The following is an 18272-nucleotide window of genomic DNA, read 5'->3' on the forward strand; positions in this document are numbered from 1 at the left end:
AATCCTATGCGCTCATCCTTCCCCCTAGGGAAGAAAGTAGACGCACCACTGGAGTCGTCCACCTTTAAAGCGGTTCCATCGAGGACACATGTAGGACACGGACACACACACGCGTAGGGAGGTCTCTCTATTGATAGAATTTCTTTGGAAAACACCGAGGGCTCCTTGGAAATAGGAAAATTTGAAGTCGAAGCAGTGAAGCGGTGTCGAAGGCGACGAAGGCCCCGTGAGCCCCGTGAGTGAAAAAGGGAAATTCGAAGTCACTGCTGGTACCGGGACGCAGCACAATTTCCTTCCATCTCATTAGCTACATTCCGCTGCCGCCCTTGGCAACCGTCACTAGGTGGAATGTGGTCCCCCTTCGTCTCAAGATTGTGGTCACGCTAAGGCCGTACCCCTGGGGTGGGGGGAGGTGGGGTGAATCCGTGGCAGGAAACCGGTGTTGTAATCCACCCCGTGGAGCGCCTGGTTCCCGGATAGAGATAGAGATTGAAAAGAGAGAATCCACCCCCGGGTGCGGGGACCTGCAGGTCCAGAAACAATCAACGCGAGAACAATCGGGGGTGTGGGACCTCGTGATGGGAGAGGGGGGGACGTAGGCAGAAATGAGCATAAATAAGCATAAAGAAAAGGAGCTGGGACGCCCATGTGTTTGACACAAACCCACACCTACATCGCAATCAGGCTCAGGATACCCCACGAGTTGGTTTCTCTCTCTGTCTATCTCTCTCTCTTTCCCTTTCTCTTTATCTGGGGCTGTGGGCCTATATAGAACCCAAGTATACAACATCCTGCGGCGCGTATATGTGGCCCAGATGAGGAGCAGGAGCCTAGAGAAGAAGGCCGCCTGAAGACAGCATGATGCTCGTGAGGATGCTCCATACACCGGAGGCCTGGCCGTTGGGATACGCACAGCGAACATTATCAACGCCATTCGAGGTGCTTGCGTATGTGTGTGTGTGTGTGTGTGTGTGTCTACGGGTGAATGGTTGGGACGTGATCAACATTTATGCTGTCCGTTCCTCTTGTTACGCTTCGTCTACTGTCTCCTCACCTATTCTAGGCTCTTCTTTCGGGTATTACATCGCGCCAACGCGCAGACTGTAGTCCTGACGTGGCGTAGAAGTAGAGAGAAATAGAGAGAGAGAGAGAGAGAGAGAGAGAGAGAGAGAGAGAGAGAGAGAGAGAGAGAGAGAGAGAGAGAGAGAGAGAGAGAGAGAGAGAGAGCGAGAGAACGAGCGAGAGTCGTTTAATCGACGTTTTGCCTCAGCTGATAAAGCTCTTGCTTCGACTTTTCGTTAATCTTGCCTCTATTTATTAGCACTGCTGCTGGTGCTGCTGCTGCTGCTGCTGCTGATGGTGATCTCTCCTGAGTTTACTGAGGTCCCATGGACTGCCTTTGCTCCTGCTGCTGCTGCTGCTGGCTGTTCTGTTCTGTTGGTGTTGGCGTTTGCTCTTGCGCGGGACAAACCTTGCCAAAGTTCAAGGACGTTTTGGATTTCCCCTCCCTCCTTTTTTCTTTTCTCTCTCTAAAGCATGTGAAGCTTCAGTCTCATCGGCTGTGGGACTTTTCATTCATTCGACAGATCCACATGGATTCCACAGACTTCGTTGTTCGTCGTCGTCATCACCGTCGTCCCACATGAGACCCAGTGAGACAGATTTGTTCGAGCGTGGGAAAACGGTTTCTAGTCCAGGGGTGCTCTACCTATGGTCCACCTCCAGTCAATTTACCTTCGAAAACCTTCGACTCTTTCCGAGAATTTTGAGTTTCGCTTCGCTTGAATTCGCTTGTTGGAAACAGAACAGGGCGGTCGGTGGGTCGGTGCGTAGGACTTTAGGTGTTACGGTCAATGATTACTGGGCCCGTATCGAGGCGTCCAGATGAGCCGGTGTGACCGGTGAGGACGAAGAACAGGTTAAGCGATGAAACGCGTTCTGTCGGAGTCTGTCTCGGGATTCATTCACATCATCACCTCTCTTCACCTCTACGGCGTCGTTCTAGCGAGCATACACCGTTGTAGAATACACACACACATACACTCACACACACAAGGTTAGGTGCTCCATGTCCACTGTGAAGCTGTCAGCAAGTCAAAGTGAAACGAGATGAATGTGTTTTCATGCTTCTCCACTCAGCACAGCACATCCCACCCCGCATACAGAGAGTGGGACGTTCTCTTCTAAGCCACCCTGTGTGTGTGTGTGTGTGTGTGTGCGAACGCACAGGTTCCAATCATACCGTACCGTTCCAAAGTGTTCCAAGAAGGGCGAAGGATCATTTTTCAAACGATGCCGGCGGTGTGGGACTTCGCAACCTAGCAATCCAAGCGATTGTTCTATCCATCTTAATACGCTGACTGGCTGCAACAAGCAGCATTACGCAGACCGTGACGGGGATCTAGCGATTCTGTTGCCCCTTGGTTTGCGCGCGATATCCCCCCCTTCCATTGGGATGCTGCTGGTACGGTGCTTGATTAGTTGATTGCTCGCGATCATTTATTGAGAAATTGTTGGCATTTCGTTGGCCAGTCGCGGTTTCGAATGATGCGGCTATGGTTTGTAAATGCTCGAACGTGGCCAGTAAAGGGAATCCATTTTCACTAACCGATTGTGGTTGTTGGTTTGCTACAACGAAATGAAAGGCATTTTGATTAACAAAAATTCCTGTACAATGTTCAGTTTGTGGCAGCATTGCCTAAAATTGGATTCCACTGTCCAACGAATGCAATAGATAATTAGGATTGTTTTTCTATGCATTGACAAATGTAATTAAATAGCATTAAATTCCTAAAAGTTCAATAGCTTAGATATGCTACAAACTCATCCTAAAACTGTGATGCTTATAATTCCAACTATATGAATATACTCCAATAAGAGATAAATCTTCGAATAGCATTCGGTCTATGTAACACTAATTGATAAGAATTACATTAACCCTTAATACTCCACCGTAGTATCCAGGAGCAGCACATCACGCTTTAGCTTCGAACTTTACGCACCAATACTGAGAAACATGCGTTCGGTCCTTCGGTTCTTCGCACCCCTTCGCATCGCATTGCCAAAGCGCATGTCCTCCCATCGTTTGGTTTGTTCGAGGCAGCCGCGAGCAGAGTTGTTATTTTTAAGGGAGTATTGTTTGGTGGGCAAATCGAGCGCCAAAAGTATGCTCACATATGCGTTGCCTCACAGCTGAGCAACTCACGCGCCAGTGCCAGTGCACTGTAGCCGTGCTTACCATTTGTTTACATCTCCCACGCTATGCTGGAACTCACGAGAACGACGAGCCTCGCGCTCTTGCTCTCGGATCCATTTCCCAATGCTTCTGTTCCTAGTGGCGAACACCTACGCGCGTTCGACTACCAACGTCATATACTACCGTCGAAGGCACACGTGATCACATCAGAGGTTGAGGCTCTCTCTCTCTATTTCTCTCTTCTTTGGGTTAATGTTTGGCCTCTCTGATTACTTCAAAACCCGCTCGTTGTCACATCGAGAGAGTCCGAGAGGATGCTTCAACAGAAGGAGCAACAACGCGGTTGCTGTGCTTTGACCAAAAATGTCAAAAACAACCGATGCTTTATGCCTTAGCAGAGAGAGAGACAGCGAGAGCTCACCGAAAGTCTCTCCGTCGCTCTCACCGCATAGATCACGAAGCAGAGTAGTCGCGATGCTCACTCGGATGATGTCCTCCATCGCGTCGTTCGCTTAGTCGAGATGTAGATTTGGTGCGGATCACAGGACTGCATTACTCCACGGGAACCACCGTTCGCTGAAGTGCTGCTCCCGTGCACTGGGAATGCGACTGCAACTCGTGTTCGTGTTTAACGGTGTGTACACGACGACGACGACGACGACGACGCTGAATGGGAAATTTCGCGAATTTCCCTCGTCAGAAGTGACGTTTCGCGGTACATCAGTGGTGGTGTAGTGAGCTTCTCGTTCCGAATCGACCGTCGACGGAGGGAACGCACTTTTAATGGAATTTTCGCGCGCACGTGCCCCAGCATCCGTGTTTTCCTCGATGGAATGGAGACGCATGGTGCTCGTCGTGGTCGAAAGGATACCCCAGATGTGTTGCCGTCCGGACGGACGTAACGACCAACGAACGTGATGACGGTTCTCTCTCTCTCTCTTTTTCTCTGTCTTTCGCTCTCGACCGCCGGTTTGCTGACGACCTGCCGTGAACAGATAGAAACTGATTATTCATGCGACGTTTATGATCCGGATACGGCTCTAAGGATACACCGTTTAGCACATCGTTCCACAACATACCGGGGTTGTTGGTGTTTTTTGGTTACCGCGCGCCCGCGTACCAAGAGAAAGGAAACACCCAGTGTTTTGCGGTTTTTTGGTCACGTGTTCCCGATGTGTGTGCCCGGGGCAGGGCAAGGCCCGAAGGCTCATTACTCTGTTGTGTACCTGCGGGTGGCGGTAGCAGCTGCAGCAGCAGCAGCAGCAGCAGAGTGACGCAATGCTGCTACATAATAATGGTTCCGTCAGCCAGTATCCGTGAGTGTGCCATGACAGGACCGAGGCAGGCCATGCAAACACATTCCGCGCGGCTAAATGGGACGCGGCGTATCCTTGGCAATGTGTGTGTGTGTGACATTGAAATCCGCTAGCGTGACCGTGGTAGCGTTCTCTCTGTTTTGATGGAATGCGTCACCATCGGGTCAGTGTATTATTGTTTCAAGTGCGCGAGCGTGTGTGTGTGTGTGTGTATGCGAAAGCAATAGCGCATTGCCATCCGTACATCTGTGCTTCCGGTCGAGGTTGAGGTCACCACCTCATTCACTTGTTATGTATGCAGCACGAGGACGCAGCGCCATTGCAATACCTCCTCCCTTGTTGACCTTTTCTCCTACAATTGCATCATTTCTCCCTTTTGTGATTGTGGTGGTAGTGATAGCCGTGTGTGTCACGAGAGTTTTTCGGCGATGTGTGTGCCAGTGGTTGTTGTGGCACGTGACCTTGAACTAGTTTTTCGCATTCCGCAACCGGAGAGAAGGTTTGCGCAAATCGCAAACCCCTCTTATCTTCATCCGCTGTTTGCATGTTTGTGTCCTCTAGGCACGGCTCTAGGTCGAGCGCTGAACGTTGATGCAGTAGCAGTAGAATCCGGTGGCTACTGAGATTGTGTTCTAAGAAATTAAAGTCAATCACGGGTGAGATGACGAGCGTGCTGGAGCGTGAAAATGCCGTAGGCCGCTAGCTTTGACGGCGTTTTTCACCAAAAATGTCTCCTCGCGTGCCTCGTTGACGACGGTACAGCTCGGAGCTGCTGGTTCCCCCGCACGGACGGGGGCGACGGCCTCGGTGAAATGAAGGGGAGAAAGTCAAACTTTCCCTTTGGATCCCTTCCATCGTACGCTAAAGCCATATGCGACCACCGCCACCCGTGTGACTATGATTGATGATCGCCCCTTACGGCAGCAACTTTGGGAAAGAAACATTAGCTAGCTGGGGTTGGCCAGCTGGCTGGCTGGCTGGCTGGCTGTTATGGAATTCTCGGAACAGTAGCAGTAGGCGTTCCGGTGTTAAAGTGTTGGCAGAATGTTAAATAAAATAAATAAAGGGCCTTGCCCTGTCCTTCACTCCATGACCAGCGCCAAGCAGGCTGGTGTTTGCTTGCAGCAGGACTGCCAGGACTGCTGTTGGCTGGTGGTCACTCGGGGGAAAGGAATTAATTTCCACCACGAAGATGGAGTAGCTGCTCCGGCCACTAATGAGTTTGAAGAGGATTTTAAAATAGAAAAAGAGTAAAGAACCATCAGAGAGAAGCAAAAACATACAGCAAAAGTGGCAGATGCAGCTGTAAAATCGTGCAACAGGAAGCCCGTTCTCCCGCGGGGCGAAGGTTGGTGGTGGCCGGACGTTCCGTTTACTTACTGCCGACTGCCGAGGAAGGATGGAGCAAAGTTTTCGCTGCTTTACTACTGGTGTGCAGTAAACAGTAGGAAAAAAGGGGCCCAGACTCATTGCGCCGGTTGTGCCGTTTTTCTCATTAAATTTCATGCAGCCTGTTCTGCTCTGTTGCTCGAGTTCGCTGCACATTCCACCGCACAACTCATGCCATTGCACAACAGCCTTCTGCAGCCAAGGGAACGAGCAAGTTGAAGGATGATGATGATGATGTTTGCCTTGGCAAATAATGATTCTCGGATTGCCCCCATTTACCCATTTTACGGCACCGAAAACGAAACCAAACGAAACGTTTTGCGCTTCAAAGGGCGAACAGACGGATCGCTGCTTTGCAATTATTAAATGTTTCTCGAACGTTCGGCAAGCATGCATTCGAGGGGAAGTCCAGTGGAGTTCTTCTCTGATTTTATGCAATTTCGAAGTACCGGACCGGACCGTACCAGTGGCCAGAGTGGCGGCGAATGCACTCTGCCTGTCAATTATCATCAACCATGAATAGGGTCGAAATTACCGGGTGGAGCTGGGGGGCACAAGGAAAAGTTAATTTTTGACTCAATTTCCTCCCGAACAGATGCTAATTTGGTCATTTGGTAGTGCGTAACACACACACACGCGCGCGATCACATTTTGTGCCGATACTGCAGTTGTTAATTATCCATCATTGGCGTAATGAGTTCGATTCATTTCGCTTTAATAGCCCCCGGGAACGGTGGCCACGAGGTGGTAGGGAGGGGTGCAATTTTCACTTTCAAAAGAGCCCAAACCTTTTTGCTTCTGCTGGCCAAACAGTTTCCCGAGTAAATCATTCAACACGCGGTGAACCACGAAATCTCGTACCGCGTATCAGAAGTACATTTACTTCTCTGGTTCGCTTTCCACCCAAAAATTATGCAGATTACGAATACCGCCCCGGTTTCGGTATGCGAAAATGGGTTTCCAAATTGGATAATTGTTCACTTCACTCGTCGTCGTCGTCGTCCTCGGCATCGTTGGTCGTCGTGGTTGTCGTCATAATTTACGAGCATATTTGCATCGTTAAATGCCAAAGTCCTGGCCCCAAACCACGACACTCCGACACGGCGTGTCGTGGTACCACGCGATGTGAATCTCTGGCCGGTTTTTGAGCATAAGTAGGAATTATGCTTTTAAATACTTTGCATACAAAGCGAAAATGAAACAGAAAAAAATCTCTCTTTCTCTCATTCGCACTTTCCTCTTCGGGGGTAAAGAAGGAAAAGCGGGAAAAGCGCTTCTTAGGTACGCCATCGGACAGGACAGTCCCCCAGTCAAGTGGTGCGAGTTCTTTCGGCCCGTCGGGTATTAAATAATGTAACGGAAGGCGCATAGGCGCAGCAGCGTGTGCGCCGTAGTTAATGTAGAAGCGAGACGAGTCCGCGACCACCATGGAAAATGGGAAATCGGTCCGGTAAGCAGCAGCTCCACTCATTCGTGATGGTTTTGCGGAGGGCACGCGGCCAGTGAGGCGCCACTGTTAGGAAACCTCTAAGTTAATTAGCATAAATCGGTAGCATAAATAATGATGACTTAAATCGTTCTTAAGGCTCTCTCCCTGAGACGAGCTCCGCACTCGGAACGGGACAACAAGCCACGCAACGAATAATGCGGGAATTGGATTGGATGGCTCGGTCTTATTTTCCGTCCTGTGCCTCTTGCTCGCACGCTAATTCCTTGGGCGAAAGGTCCTCCCCAGGGTAACGAAAAGACAATATCTTACGGAGTAAAACGTTCACTCGTGTGCACTGTGCGATGATCGTTTTGATTTGCGTTCGGCTCGCGTTACGTAAGCAAATCGATCGATGGCAAATCAATCGCACGAGGCCTGACACGTGAAGAACCGACCGTTCGTCCCAGGGTGATGGTAGTTGGTGTCTTTTCTCAAACGCCCCTTTAGTCGGAAGTTACGTACACGGTTTGCGTGTCCTCCATTTCACCTTAGTATATTCTATCTTATCATCAACCCGATTGTTTTTTTCCCATCTTTTCGCAGTGAGTGATAAATGTGTGAATGAAAACGTGAGTTACAGCGTTGGTGAAATTGATCGTGACGGAATTAGATTTTAAAAAGTGATTTAGATTGTGAAAAAAGTGCTTTGAGAAAGGCAAAGGAAAAGTTTTCTCTGTTACTCAATCCAGTAGAGCGCTTGCAGTGTAGAAGTTAATAAATGTTAGTATTTCAAAAGTGATAGGAAGTGGGGAATGTGCTCTCAGTGAAAAATATATCTAATTCTAATTCGGCGAGCAACCATCAAGCAACGCAACACGATAGTGTTATTCTTCTTACGGACGGCTTTGGCGTAGGATATAAAGTAAGACCCTTCTCAAATTTCCAAAATAATACACAAAAAAGATACTGAGCATTTGTTTACTGTTTAAAATAAACCTGTACTTCAATACCATTCTGATGCATGCTATCGATATTAGGTTTCTGTGGCTGATTTATCGGAAAATCCCTTTTCTTCCTTTTCAATCACTAATTGTCTTTTTGGCATTTGCTTGATTTTGTTTAAACCAAAAATGGTTTTTGTGAGAGATTGAAAATGAGAAATCGTGAACTACAGACAGCAAAATAATGATCACACTCTTTAATAATTGGGGCATTCTGTTACATCAAATCGAAGGCATAACTCTAGTGGAAAATTTAAATTAGCTGCAACCGCAATTACTTGTCTTTAAATTGAATCAACACAAATACATCCTTCACTACTTGTAACCGTGATTCCCATTATCTTCTTCACTCAAAATCCACAACAAGTTGCAATGGCCAGCCAGGCTATACTAAGTTTACGATTCTCGCTTTACTTGTTGAGTCATTGGTTCCCCTCTTCATGAATGGTGCTTGCCCGATGGTCAGAGGGACAGCAGACACTCCAGCAAAGGGTAACGTAAACACATGTAAACTGTCCTTCTTCCTCTTTCCCTTGGCCACAAACAACACATGGCACCTGTTATGGAGACTGCGTCACCTCAGCACTCTTGCAATCTTGCCAGCAAATGATTTCACTCAAGTGGCGGCCGATAAAGTAACAGATTGTCTCCTCCCGAACGTCCGAAACGGAGGCCATGTGTATAGCGTCACCACCACTGGAGTGGAGGCACAAGTGAAGTGTATGATTTCAAGATTGTAGCGGAACATCGTGCGTTTGCCAAACACGCGTTCCGCATATAAGAACGGCTGCTCTCTCTCGCTTTGGTGGACACTAGTGCCAGTGCAAGTGCCTGTTGTTGTCCAGTGTGTATGGTATCGAAAGTCGAACAATGAAACCGATCGCCAGCTGTTTGGTGCTTTTCCTGAGCCTCTTCGTGGTGCTGATCTACGGAGAAAGCCGCCAATGGGGTAGACGGGTGGCCGGTGATCGCCAGCTGGACTACACCGTGCTGGTCAACAACTCGCTCCCGGTGCCACAGAAGAGCAGCATCTATCGGTACCTGCCAGCTCCGGTAGGTCTCAATTGCCATAAAGCATCCGCCAGAAGCGTCTGTTTGGAAAAGTTTTTAAATTCATCTCTTAAGTGCCCACTTTGACGCTTGTGTGTGTGTGCGTGTGTTTTAACCTCGGTTCACGGGTTTTGTTTTGTACAGGGTGCCTACCGGCCACCGAACATCACGGCCATCTACGCACGGGACAATGTTCCGGCCGGGCGCAGCGGTTACGCGGCGATTGTTTCCGGTGGCATAAATCAAGCCAATGTCACCGTGAAGCTCACCTCTCAACCGTATCAGCGGTTCAACTTCACGATCGAGGTTTATGGCAAGTGAAGGAGCAAGCGCGAGTGTGTGCGCCCGAGGGAGGGGGGGGGGGGTGCCAAATCGCACAAAGAAACTCCTCCCCTCCAGAGCATTCCGGGGCTCCTACGTTTGTTTTTTCCATCTGACTGATTTGGGAGAAAGCCAGCAGCAGCTGGTGTGCTGGCAACGCTCACATGCTACCTCCAAAATCCCGTTTTCCCGTCTGCAAAAACGCATTGTTTAAAAACAATAAAGAATCTTAAAAGAGAAGAGATGAGCCAACGGCCCTTTCCACCGTCAAGGTTGTGTACGGTGGAAAGTAACTTTCCTGTGCTGTGGCCAACGAGTCCGGCGAGGGAAGACTGTGTGAGCCACTGTAAGAACTTTCCGCCGAACTCCCCCCCCTCCCCTCAGGACGAAAAGATAAATGAGAGAATAATTGATAATCGGAAAGAAAATGGAAAAATGTGGTTCAAAGCATACATACCCACCCACGAGCAGTGGGATATTCGTGGGAGGATGCGCGCCGTCTCACGTAAGCATAAATCAATTTCGCTCCCGGGCACACGGTGCTCCCATCGGCAAATCCCCTGGAATGATGGATGAGCGAACCGAAGCGATCCCTTTCCCATGGCTGGCTAATCCTTTTTCCGCTCCGTTTTCCACCGTTTTCTTGTCGCTTCGTTGGACCCATGCTTGGTCCTCCCACTAGCTCTGCTTCTGCTGTTGCTGCTGCTGCTGCTGCTACGGAGTCTCTTTTGTTTTCTGCGGATATTACGGATTCAGTATGCGCTTTTTTCGGGATTTTTGTTTGGCCGATGGCATAGTGTGGAGAAGGAGGAATCGATTAGAGAAAGGCATCTCGGGCTACCGTTCGAATATGCTTCTGCTCCTCGCAGCTGCCAAGATATGAAGCATCGGTTCTAAGACAAAAAAGGAAGCATGAAAGAGATGACACCGGATCCGTTTCTTCGCTTATAAGCGCACCGATCCATCCTTATGAACCACCATACCCCACCAGTGCACCCCTGTCCCCCCCTCTCGGAATGCATCAAAAGCAGCGAATTCGCATGCTACCCCCGATCTGTCGCTCCGACTTCTTTTGTTTGACTTTTCTGAAAGCAAATTTATGCTGCATCGTACCACCACGTGTGATATGGCGCTGATGAAGGATGCTGCTTTGCAACGATTCCACGAACCTTACAAGCAAGTACCTCCAGTACGCTGCCACCGCCGCCGCCAGCCCACGATCGCGATCAGACCGTTTCCGAGAAGAACGTAACCACATCGCGCGGTGGCAGTCTGGTGCTCGTACGACAACCTCGTCGCATCACATCGAAGCCAGATTCCCGGGCGCATGGTTTAACGCTTAGTACCGCGGGGGGGGGGGGGGGGGCAGAGATATCAAATTCCAGCTTCGGAGAAAACCTTGTTGGCACGTGCCGCCTCCCCGCCCCCTCCGCCAAAAAACGCGTTCGAAACTGTTCGAAACTGGATTCTCTCACTCCAACTTTTCCCTCCGCTTTCTGTTCTTGCTGCATTGCTATCCATCGACGATCGTGGGAACATTTTTTGGGGCACAAAACATTTACTGCCTTGGGGTGAATTCTCAGGCGAGACCGCTGGTGCAGGTACTAGGCCATTCGCTATCTCCTCCGCTACAGCTCATCACCTGTACGGCAGTCGTCGTCGTCGTCGTGGTTGTGTGATTATCGAATGCTAAGTAGGCTGGTGGTCGTACGATTTGCGCTGGAAATCCTGTGCAACGCACAGTCCCCGACAAAACACCCTGGGCACACCGAGTTCTTAGCGTGGCTGCCGATACACTTACCAACACACCTTTTCCACCTGGCCGCGAAGTGGTTCTGTGTTGGAAGCAGGGACGAGAGAAAAATGGTTTTTCATTTCACTGCCTGCTGCTCGCTTAGCAAAATACCATCCGCGGCGCGGAAAATGCTGGCAGAGGCAGAGAAGAAAGATGACGATGACGCGCGAAACATGAAACGCAGCAGCCATTTGTGCTACGAGCGAGAAAAGCTTTTCGCCGCTTACCCGCCATCGAAACGAATGATGCCGCACTCGGTACGCCGCTTCATCACAGGACAACGGGCGAGGATGTTGCAAGAGGAGCGGAGGTTGAAATATTCAAAACACAAATTGTTTGGCTTCGTTTTGAAAGAATTTCGAAATGCGATCCATCCGGTCCGCGGGACAGGACAGGCCCGGGCATCCCGGCCGGCCAGCCAGTCAGTCAGTGACGTCCGTTGCTACTGCTGCTGCTGCTGCTGCTGCTGCTGCTGCTGCTTCTGTCAGCCTGTGCCTGGCGGTCGGGACTGATGATGAGGATTCTTGTATACTGGGGTTTTACCTTTTCATTTTCCACCTTTTTTTTTTGTGCCCCTACGATCCGGTTCTGCTATTGCGGCTGCGAGCCACTGTCAGGGTTCTCCTATCCTTTTGACTAATATTTTCATTTTCTACCGAAACTGAGCTGGGATCGCACCGAAACCGGGCACGTGCACACACACGCGCAACGAGTGTGCGTGTGACAGTGTATGACAGGGGAGTGGTTCGGTTTCGGTTTCGGGAGATGAGGATGGGCACATCGGAAGAGACAAGGGGGGTAGAAAAGGGTTCTTTTTTCGGACGAAAATGATTGAATGTCAAAGGCACACGAGCGGTTCGGCTGTGGATTGATCACTGAACGTTCTAGGCTGCTCCCCGTGTCGGCTGTCAGTCCGGAGCCAACTGCGATTCGCATGCGGGGAATGTCGAGTGTATCAACCCAGCGGGCAGCTTCCCCTCTCGGATGGGGAAGTCGATGAGCACCGTAGTGCTATCCTTTTTTGGCTCGAGGCAAATTTCCTTTCCTTACTCGCTCTTCGCGCTTCTATTAGTGCTATCCTCTTTTCGCTCAAGACAAATTTTTTTTCCCGTCTCGCTCTTCGCCGATTCCGCGAGAGTCATCCGTGTAAATACACGCGGTGCTCAACGCGAATGCATCTGTATGCGATCGAGTTTAAAGCGTTAACCGTACTGGATCTTGAGTAGGCTGTGGTTAAAAAATCAGTCAGTGATAGAATCGAGCCATGTTAAACGTTTTCCGAAAACGTAACGAAAACGTTTTCTGTACGTGCATCTTCGGGCAGCGGAATAGTTTTGCGGTAAGTAAAAAGTGCTTGTGAGCAGTGATAACAGTGATTTATGTGTTATAAAAGTGAATAATATCCTTTTTTGTGTATTTTCAGCCACCTTCGCGTCGTGAGCTGCAAGTCGTATACGGGCGACCGAATGTCCTTGATCGGCCACCTTAGACGACCACCGAAGGAAGCGGTAAACGAGTCGGGTAAGTATAGTGTTGCGACCTAGCTGTTGTGATGTACCTAAAGTGTTGTTAAAAAGTGTCAATAAAAAATTTAAAATGAAATTAAATCTTCGGAGTATTTTATGCGTGCATCCGAAACAGGGTTAGGGGGGTGGGGGTACAAGGAACATAGGAAGGGGCGGGGGAAGGATGAACCTAGGGGGTACCATCACACGCACACCACTACGACGTGCATGACACTAATACAGGCGCAGAACTGCTCGAGAATGAGTGACGACCTCCATAATGAGCATTGACCATTTCGCTATGCAGGGTTCGAACCTAAGATTATGGAGGGATTTGTTGTATGTTATGCAGGGACTGCTCGAATTCGTACTCGATTCTAGCCTGCGGGGAAACGCGTTATGGGTATGAGGGCCTTGAAATCATAGCAACCATCGAGGTTATTTAAATATTGGTTTATCTTGATCTGAAGTGAGTAACGGCGTTTGATACTGTTTGATAGCAGCACGAATCCCACGAATGAGAATCTTCAAAAGATGATCTTCTAAGGACAAACTGAAAGTTCCAAACGTTAACTTCAATTTTCAAGGGTCTGCACTGCTCCTACCGAGTATAATGTACCCTGACTATCGGACTGATTGAATCCTTGACGGAGGATCGTCGAAAATGCGAATACTTATCGTGTTCCGTTACATCCGAGTCGAACTGTTGTCGAATCCATAGTGTCCACCCTTCCGGAGTGACACACGTTTCCTCATACAATTGATGGATCCCGTGGAATAGGCCCTATGGAATATTCAATTCCCTATGTCCCGAGTCCCATGCGTACATACCGGGGACCGGGAAGTATTCGTTTAATTGAATTATGGAGCGCGATGCCATTCCGCGAATCCTCAGATTATCGATTCATTATTCAACCGAAAATTGGAATGTTCGTTTGTTTGGCTGTGTGTGAGCGTGGAATATTTCGCGTTGTGGTGAAGCTCAAACATAGAACTGCAACATTTATCACCCTTTTTCGAATATGAATACCTAGAAGCTTATGGCCGTACCTCTGGATGAGCTGACGAATGACGAATCCCGTAACGTCACGCGGGAGCTGGCTGGCTGTCTGACATTTGCTGAATCGTTTTCAAATCCCTTTTCGATGATCAGCGATTTCGGTGCATAAAGGCATCCCCACATATCATCCCTATTGGCTCTTTCGTTGTGCAGCATTCTCCAGCATCGTCCTCCATTTCGACAGATTCCACCGAATCAACCGCTACTGCAGTAGACCTTAGCGCCTCTATCAGTGTCCTACTTTTACATTTTATCGTGATTCAACGGCGGTGATGCCACCACCACCACCACCACGGTTGTCACTGCCATTGTTTCATAAAAAGCCGAGCCAGGCAACTCGGTTTGCCACAAAATGGACCGAAGAGGGGATGGGAAAAACATACATATTGACATACACCCGTGCTCGACTACATTCCGTCAGTGGCAGTAAACGTGTGGTGGTCGTTTTGCTTCGATTACATTTACACAGACCCCACTCCCTCTCCTTCCCCGCGGCCTGAACAAACTCCGCGCGCGCGGAGGGTTTTACGAGTACATTGTGCACGTGACGCGTCATCTGCGCCAGGGCAAACAACAATATCGGAAGGGGTACACAATGAGCGACACAATCGACACAGTAACAAGAGGTGCTAGCAAACTATGCTATACTCTGCACCAAACGCGAATGGGGGCAGCATAGTTCCAACCTGCGGTTTCGGGGATTTAGTTAGTCTAAACTTTTAACAAACAGCAATAAACGTGTTAGGTTATCGTGTGCCGTGGATTAAACCAGTAGCTAGGTGGAAGCTTTCCACTGGGCAACATCGGGCACACGGGCAACCATTGCTGATCCCAGAAAGGCTGATCCGATTGCTGTTTGCTGAAGCCGGCACACGCCCCCCCTCCCAGATATGGTCAGATTTTAACGACTATTTGTCACAAATCTCCAAGCCCAAGGCCCGTTGCGTCGCTGAGCTCGCTTATCCGGTGAGGCGGACGACATTGACCGCGGGCACGGCACGGCCACGGCATTTCACTTTACCCGAGGATTAGTAGGAAATTCCGTTCCAGCAGTTCCGGTCACGGACAGCTGGCTCGTTGGTTGCTAATGCTGCTGCTGCTGCTGCTGACGAGGCATAATATTCCTCGGCACGTAAGCCGGGAACCGCCATGAACGGAAGTGACAAAGAAAGAGAGAGAAAGAGAGAGAGAAAGAGAGAAAGAGAGAGAAAGAGCGAGTGTCAGGGACACGAGAGTGGTTGATATGGGAAGGACATAATTACGAGTATTGGAGACTGCCGGCCTGGGGTGTGTGTCGCGCAGAAACACGCGAGGAATGCAGGTACTGGATGGTACTGCTGCTGCTGCTTCTGTTCCTGATGATGATGATGATGGCACGAAAAAGAGAGAGCGAGAGAGAGAGAGAGAGAACGAGAGAGAAGAAGACCAGCACCATTTTGTGGCCATCGTAAAGTGGAATGAAATGTGGGGCTGTTGTTTGCTTATGAGCATCGTTTTATTTTTTTTTTGGTTGGGCTAGAAAAGTAAAACAACAAACAAAAAGAAGGACCGGCTATTGACAGAGCGAAAGAGCAAGAGAGAGACTCGACGACTCTTTGTTTGGACTCTTCGGTTCTAAGAGACCCGCGAGTTTGGTCCAATATTGGTCCGGCCTGTTCGCTGACTGGCTGGCGATTGGTTTGCTGCTGATGCAAGCAGCTGCTGACTAAGTCGCGGAAATATTGATTGGATCCGGTGACCACCGACAAACCGACATGGACGAGCATGTGTGTGTGTGTGTGTGACCATAATCGAAAACAAGAACAAATCCGGTGAGCCAGAAATGGAAGCCATCATAAATCATATTCCGGGTTTCCTGGCCATTCCCGGCCCCCAGTAGTAGTAACGAAGATGCCATCGGACAACGGGCTCGAACGGGAGTGCCGTGTGGCCCCCGACTCATGAATGCGGAATGAACCGGATGTTCGCGAGTAAACAGGGGCGCGAACATTGCAAATTTTTGGGGGTGAAAACGAAAACGAAGAACACACGGGAAAAAAAACGGGAAACCCCAGAACGAGGCCATTAACCGTGTGGGAATGGCTTGCCTGGTAGCTTCCCGGGGCGCTGTTTGTTACAAGACACACCGCAACGCCCCCCCCCCCCCCCCCTAAGTTGCTCATCCTTTAAATAAAAGACAAACAAAGGATCTAGGTCAAGGAAAGACGATCGAGAGGGGAAGGTGTGAAGGGAAGGGGCTGCGGTCGGCAGCAGAACGAACTGAAACACCGGAGGCAAAATCGTAATCGGAAAAGCGGAAAAGCGGAACACGGTGTATGAGTGTGTGTGTATGTGGCGAGGAAAGATGAGATGAATAAAGCAAGATGGGCGGCGGTTGGGCGCGGTACGTCATCGATTTTGGGTTCCTTCTTCGGTGTCACCCGCGCAAAATTTGGTTTTTTGGAGTGTTTCTCCCCCTGGTAGGAATCGGTTAATAAGGCTGGCGTGTTTCCGTTTCTTTCGGTCTTCATTTTGTATGCCATCTTGGTCCGTGGCATGCTGTGATTGTGGTGCATATGCGATATGCTGCCCCAGATAAAACTCTTTGGTGAAACGAGAGTAGAAACGGTGAGAGGAAGGAAGTAAGACGAGTATGTTTGTATCGTGACACCGTTTCACCACCACTACCGCTACCAGTTCCTGCTGCTGGTGTTAATTCCCATATCCAGCGAGATATAACGAGCAGAAACACATCCTCTGAGTTCTCTTCGATCCCTTTCGAGGATCCGGTGCGGATCTGTGGACACCATGCAAGCGTATCCGTTTAACCATGTCCCGGACAGAACCGTCGTAGACCACCTTCTTCCTATGCACTTCCTCTTTCCCGGTATTCTTTTTCATGCCATTCATCGGTGACATTGCTCGGTGGCTGCTGGTGTTGGTGTTGCTGAGGAGCTGTTCTCTCTCTGGCGCTGATAATGGGGTGCTGATGAGGAGCAAAGTAAAAGCCAAAGCCAAAGGATGTCACATCCTTCCTCTAGCTGCTACCCTTTTGCCCTGTCGGGGTGTCTACTGCTTCCCTTTTTATCCGGTTTGCCACTACTACTTAGTGCTCCGTTCCGCTTTTCATTTACCAGCAGACCCGCTGGGCACCGGTCCTGGCTGGCCGTCGTCGTCGTCATCCTCATCGTCGTCTGCCTCTTTACCAACACCATCATCATCATCGTCTCCGTCTCGATCATATCACTTTACCGCATATTAAGCCCACCTTTTGCTCAGCCCCTCAGCGTTCCCTTTTCACTTCCATGCTGGAGATGAATTGGCCTTTCTTGGTTCTTGGAGCTTGGTCTGTGTCTAAGGCTGTCCCTGCTAGGGTAGGTTCAGCTGGTGGCGGTGCAAAAAGTGGAACGAGTTTTTGATGACAGACAGCCAGAAATGAGCCAGCGTAGATTTAATAAGACGACGACGCGCGCGCCTCAAAACGCAAACTGTTGTTGTTTTTGCTCCGGTTCCGGAAGTTCAATGGTCCTGCAAGGCGACTGCTTTGCGACTACAGCACGAGAGAGAAAGAGAATTGAGGAAAGATGAGAATTGAGGAAAGTGAGATGGAAACTGGAATGGTGGCCATCGTGACATCATCTTCTCGACGGCCTTGGAGCGTACAGATTGCGCCAAGCTCCAAGCGTCCTGAATCCAATTCTAATTCCAGCTTCTTGGTGTGATGTTCTTTAGCGAATTTTCCATTCTAGCCTCAGGAGCGTGCGCACTTTCACGATTTGCCTTTCGAGCTTCTTCGCTTCAGCTTCTGCGAATGAGATTGAATTGAGGGGTGGTGAAGCAGCTCGAAGGGAGAAAAGTTGGCGAAACATTCACCCGAGGAAAACTGGAAAACTGAAAATGGAAAAATGATCGCACCGTGGTTGGGACCGGTGTTATGCTTTAAATTATTACCAACCAGGAAACTGGAAGGTGCAAGCCGCTGCCGGGTAGCCAGCTCCAGCTGCCAATTTGAAGGAATAGAAACTCAATCTAAAGTTGCCAAAGTGTTGACGCCGCTTCTAGGGCTTCTAGGGCTGCTACTTCTTCTTGTTACAAACTCCAGCGACCAGCGACTGTCTCGAGCGCTTCTCTTAAAACCTTCATCAAAATACTCTTTCAACTGGAATGTGAAATGCGGAATGCGGTTCGGTTTGAAATTACCACAATACAAGGGTGCATAACCTTCCTCCCC

General features: G+C 49.5%; 1 protein-coding gene and 1 long non-coding RNA gene across 2 annotated transcripts in view; both read left to right on the forward strand.

Moving 5' to 3' along the window:
• The first annotated feature begins 3719 nt into the window (after positions 1–3719).
• Positions 3720–18272, forward strand: part of LOC125955334 (uncharacterized) — a 62537-nt gene continuing 47984 nt past the window's right edge. Inside the window, exons 1-2 of the long non-coding RNA XR_007469096.1 lie at positions 3720–3830; positions 7934–8252. This is a non-coding gene — a long non-coding RNA (uncharacterized LOC125955334). The remainder of the gene's footprint in view (positions 3831–7933; positions 8253–18272) is intronic.
• On the forward strand, positions 9123–9965 carry LOC125955330 (uncharacterized). The gene is made up of 2 exons (XM_049686451.1): positions 9123–9384; positions 9526–9965. The coding sequence occupies exons 1-2, from the start codon at positions 9202–9204 to the stop codon at positions 9700–9702; spliced, it is 360 nt and encodes a 119-aa protein (XP_049542408.1). The 5' UTR covers positions 9123–9201; the 3' UTR covers positions 9703–9965.

Source organism: Anopheles darlingi, chromosome 3, assembly GCF_943734745.1.
Source record: "Anopheles darlingi chromosome 3, idAnoDarlMG_H_01, whole genome shotgun sequence".
NCBI classification, from domain to species: domain Eukaryota; kingdom Metazoa; phylum Arthropoda; class Insecta; order Diptera; family Culicidae; genus Anopheles; species Anopheles darlingi.

Bases quoted from the DNA above. Each gene is read 5' to 3' on its own strand.
- LOC125955330 (XM_049686451.1), top strand. From the start codon at position 9,202: ATGAAACCGATCGCCAGCTGTTTGGTGCTTTTCCTGAGCCTCTTCGTG. The intron at 9,385-9,525 runs GTAGGTCTCAAT...TGTTTTGTACAG, and splicing joins ATCGGTACCTGCCAGCTCCG to GGTGCCTACCGGCCACCGAA.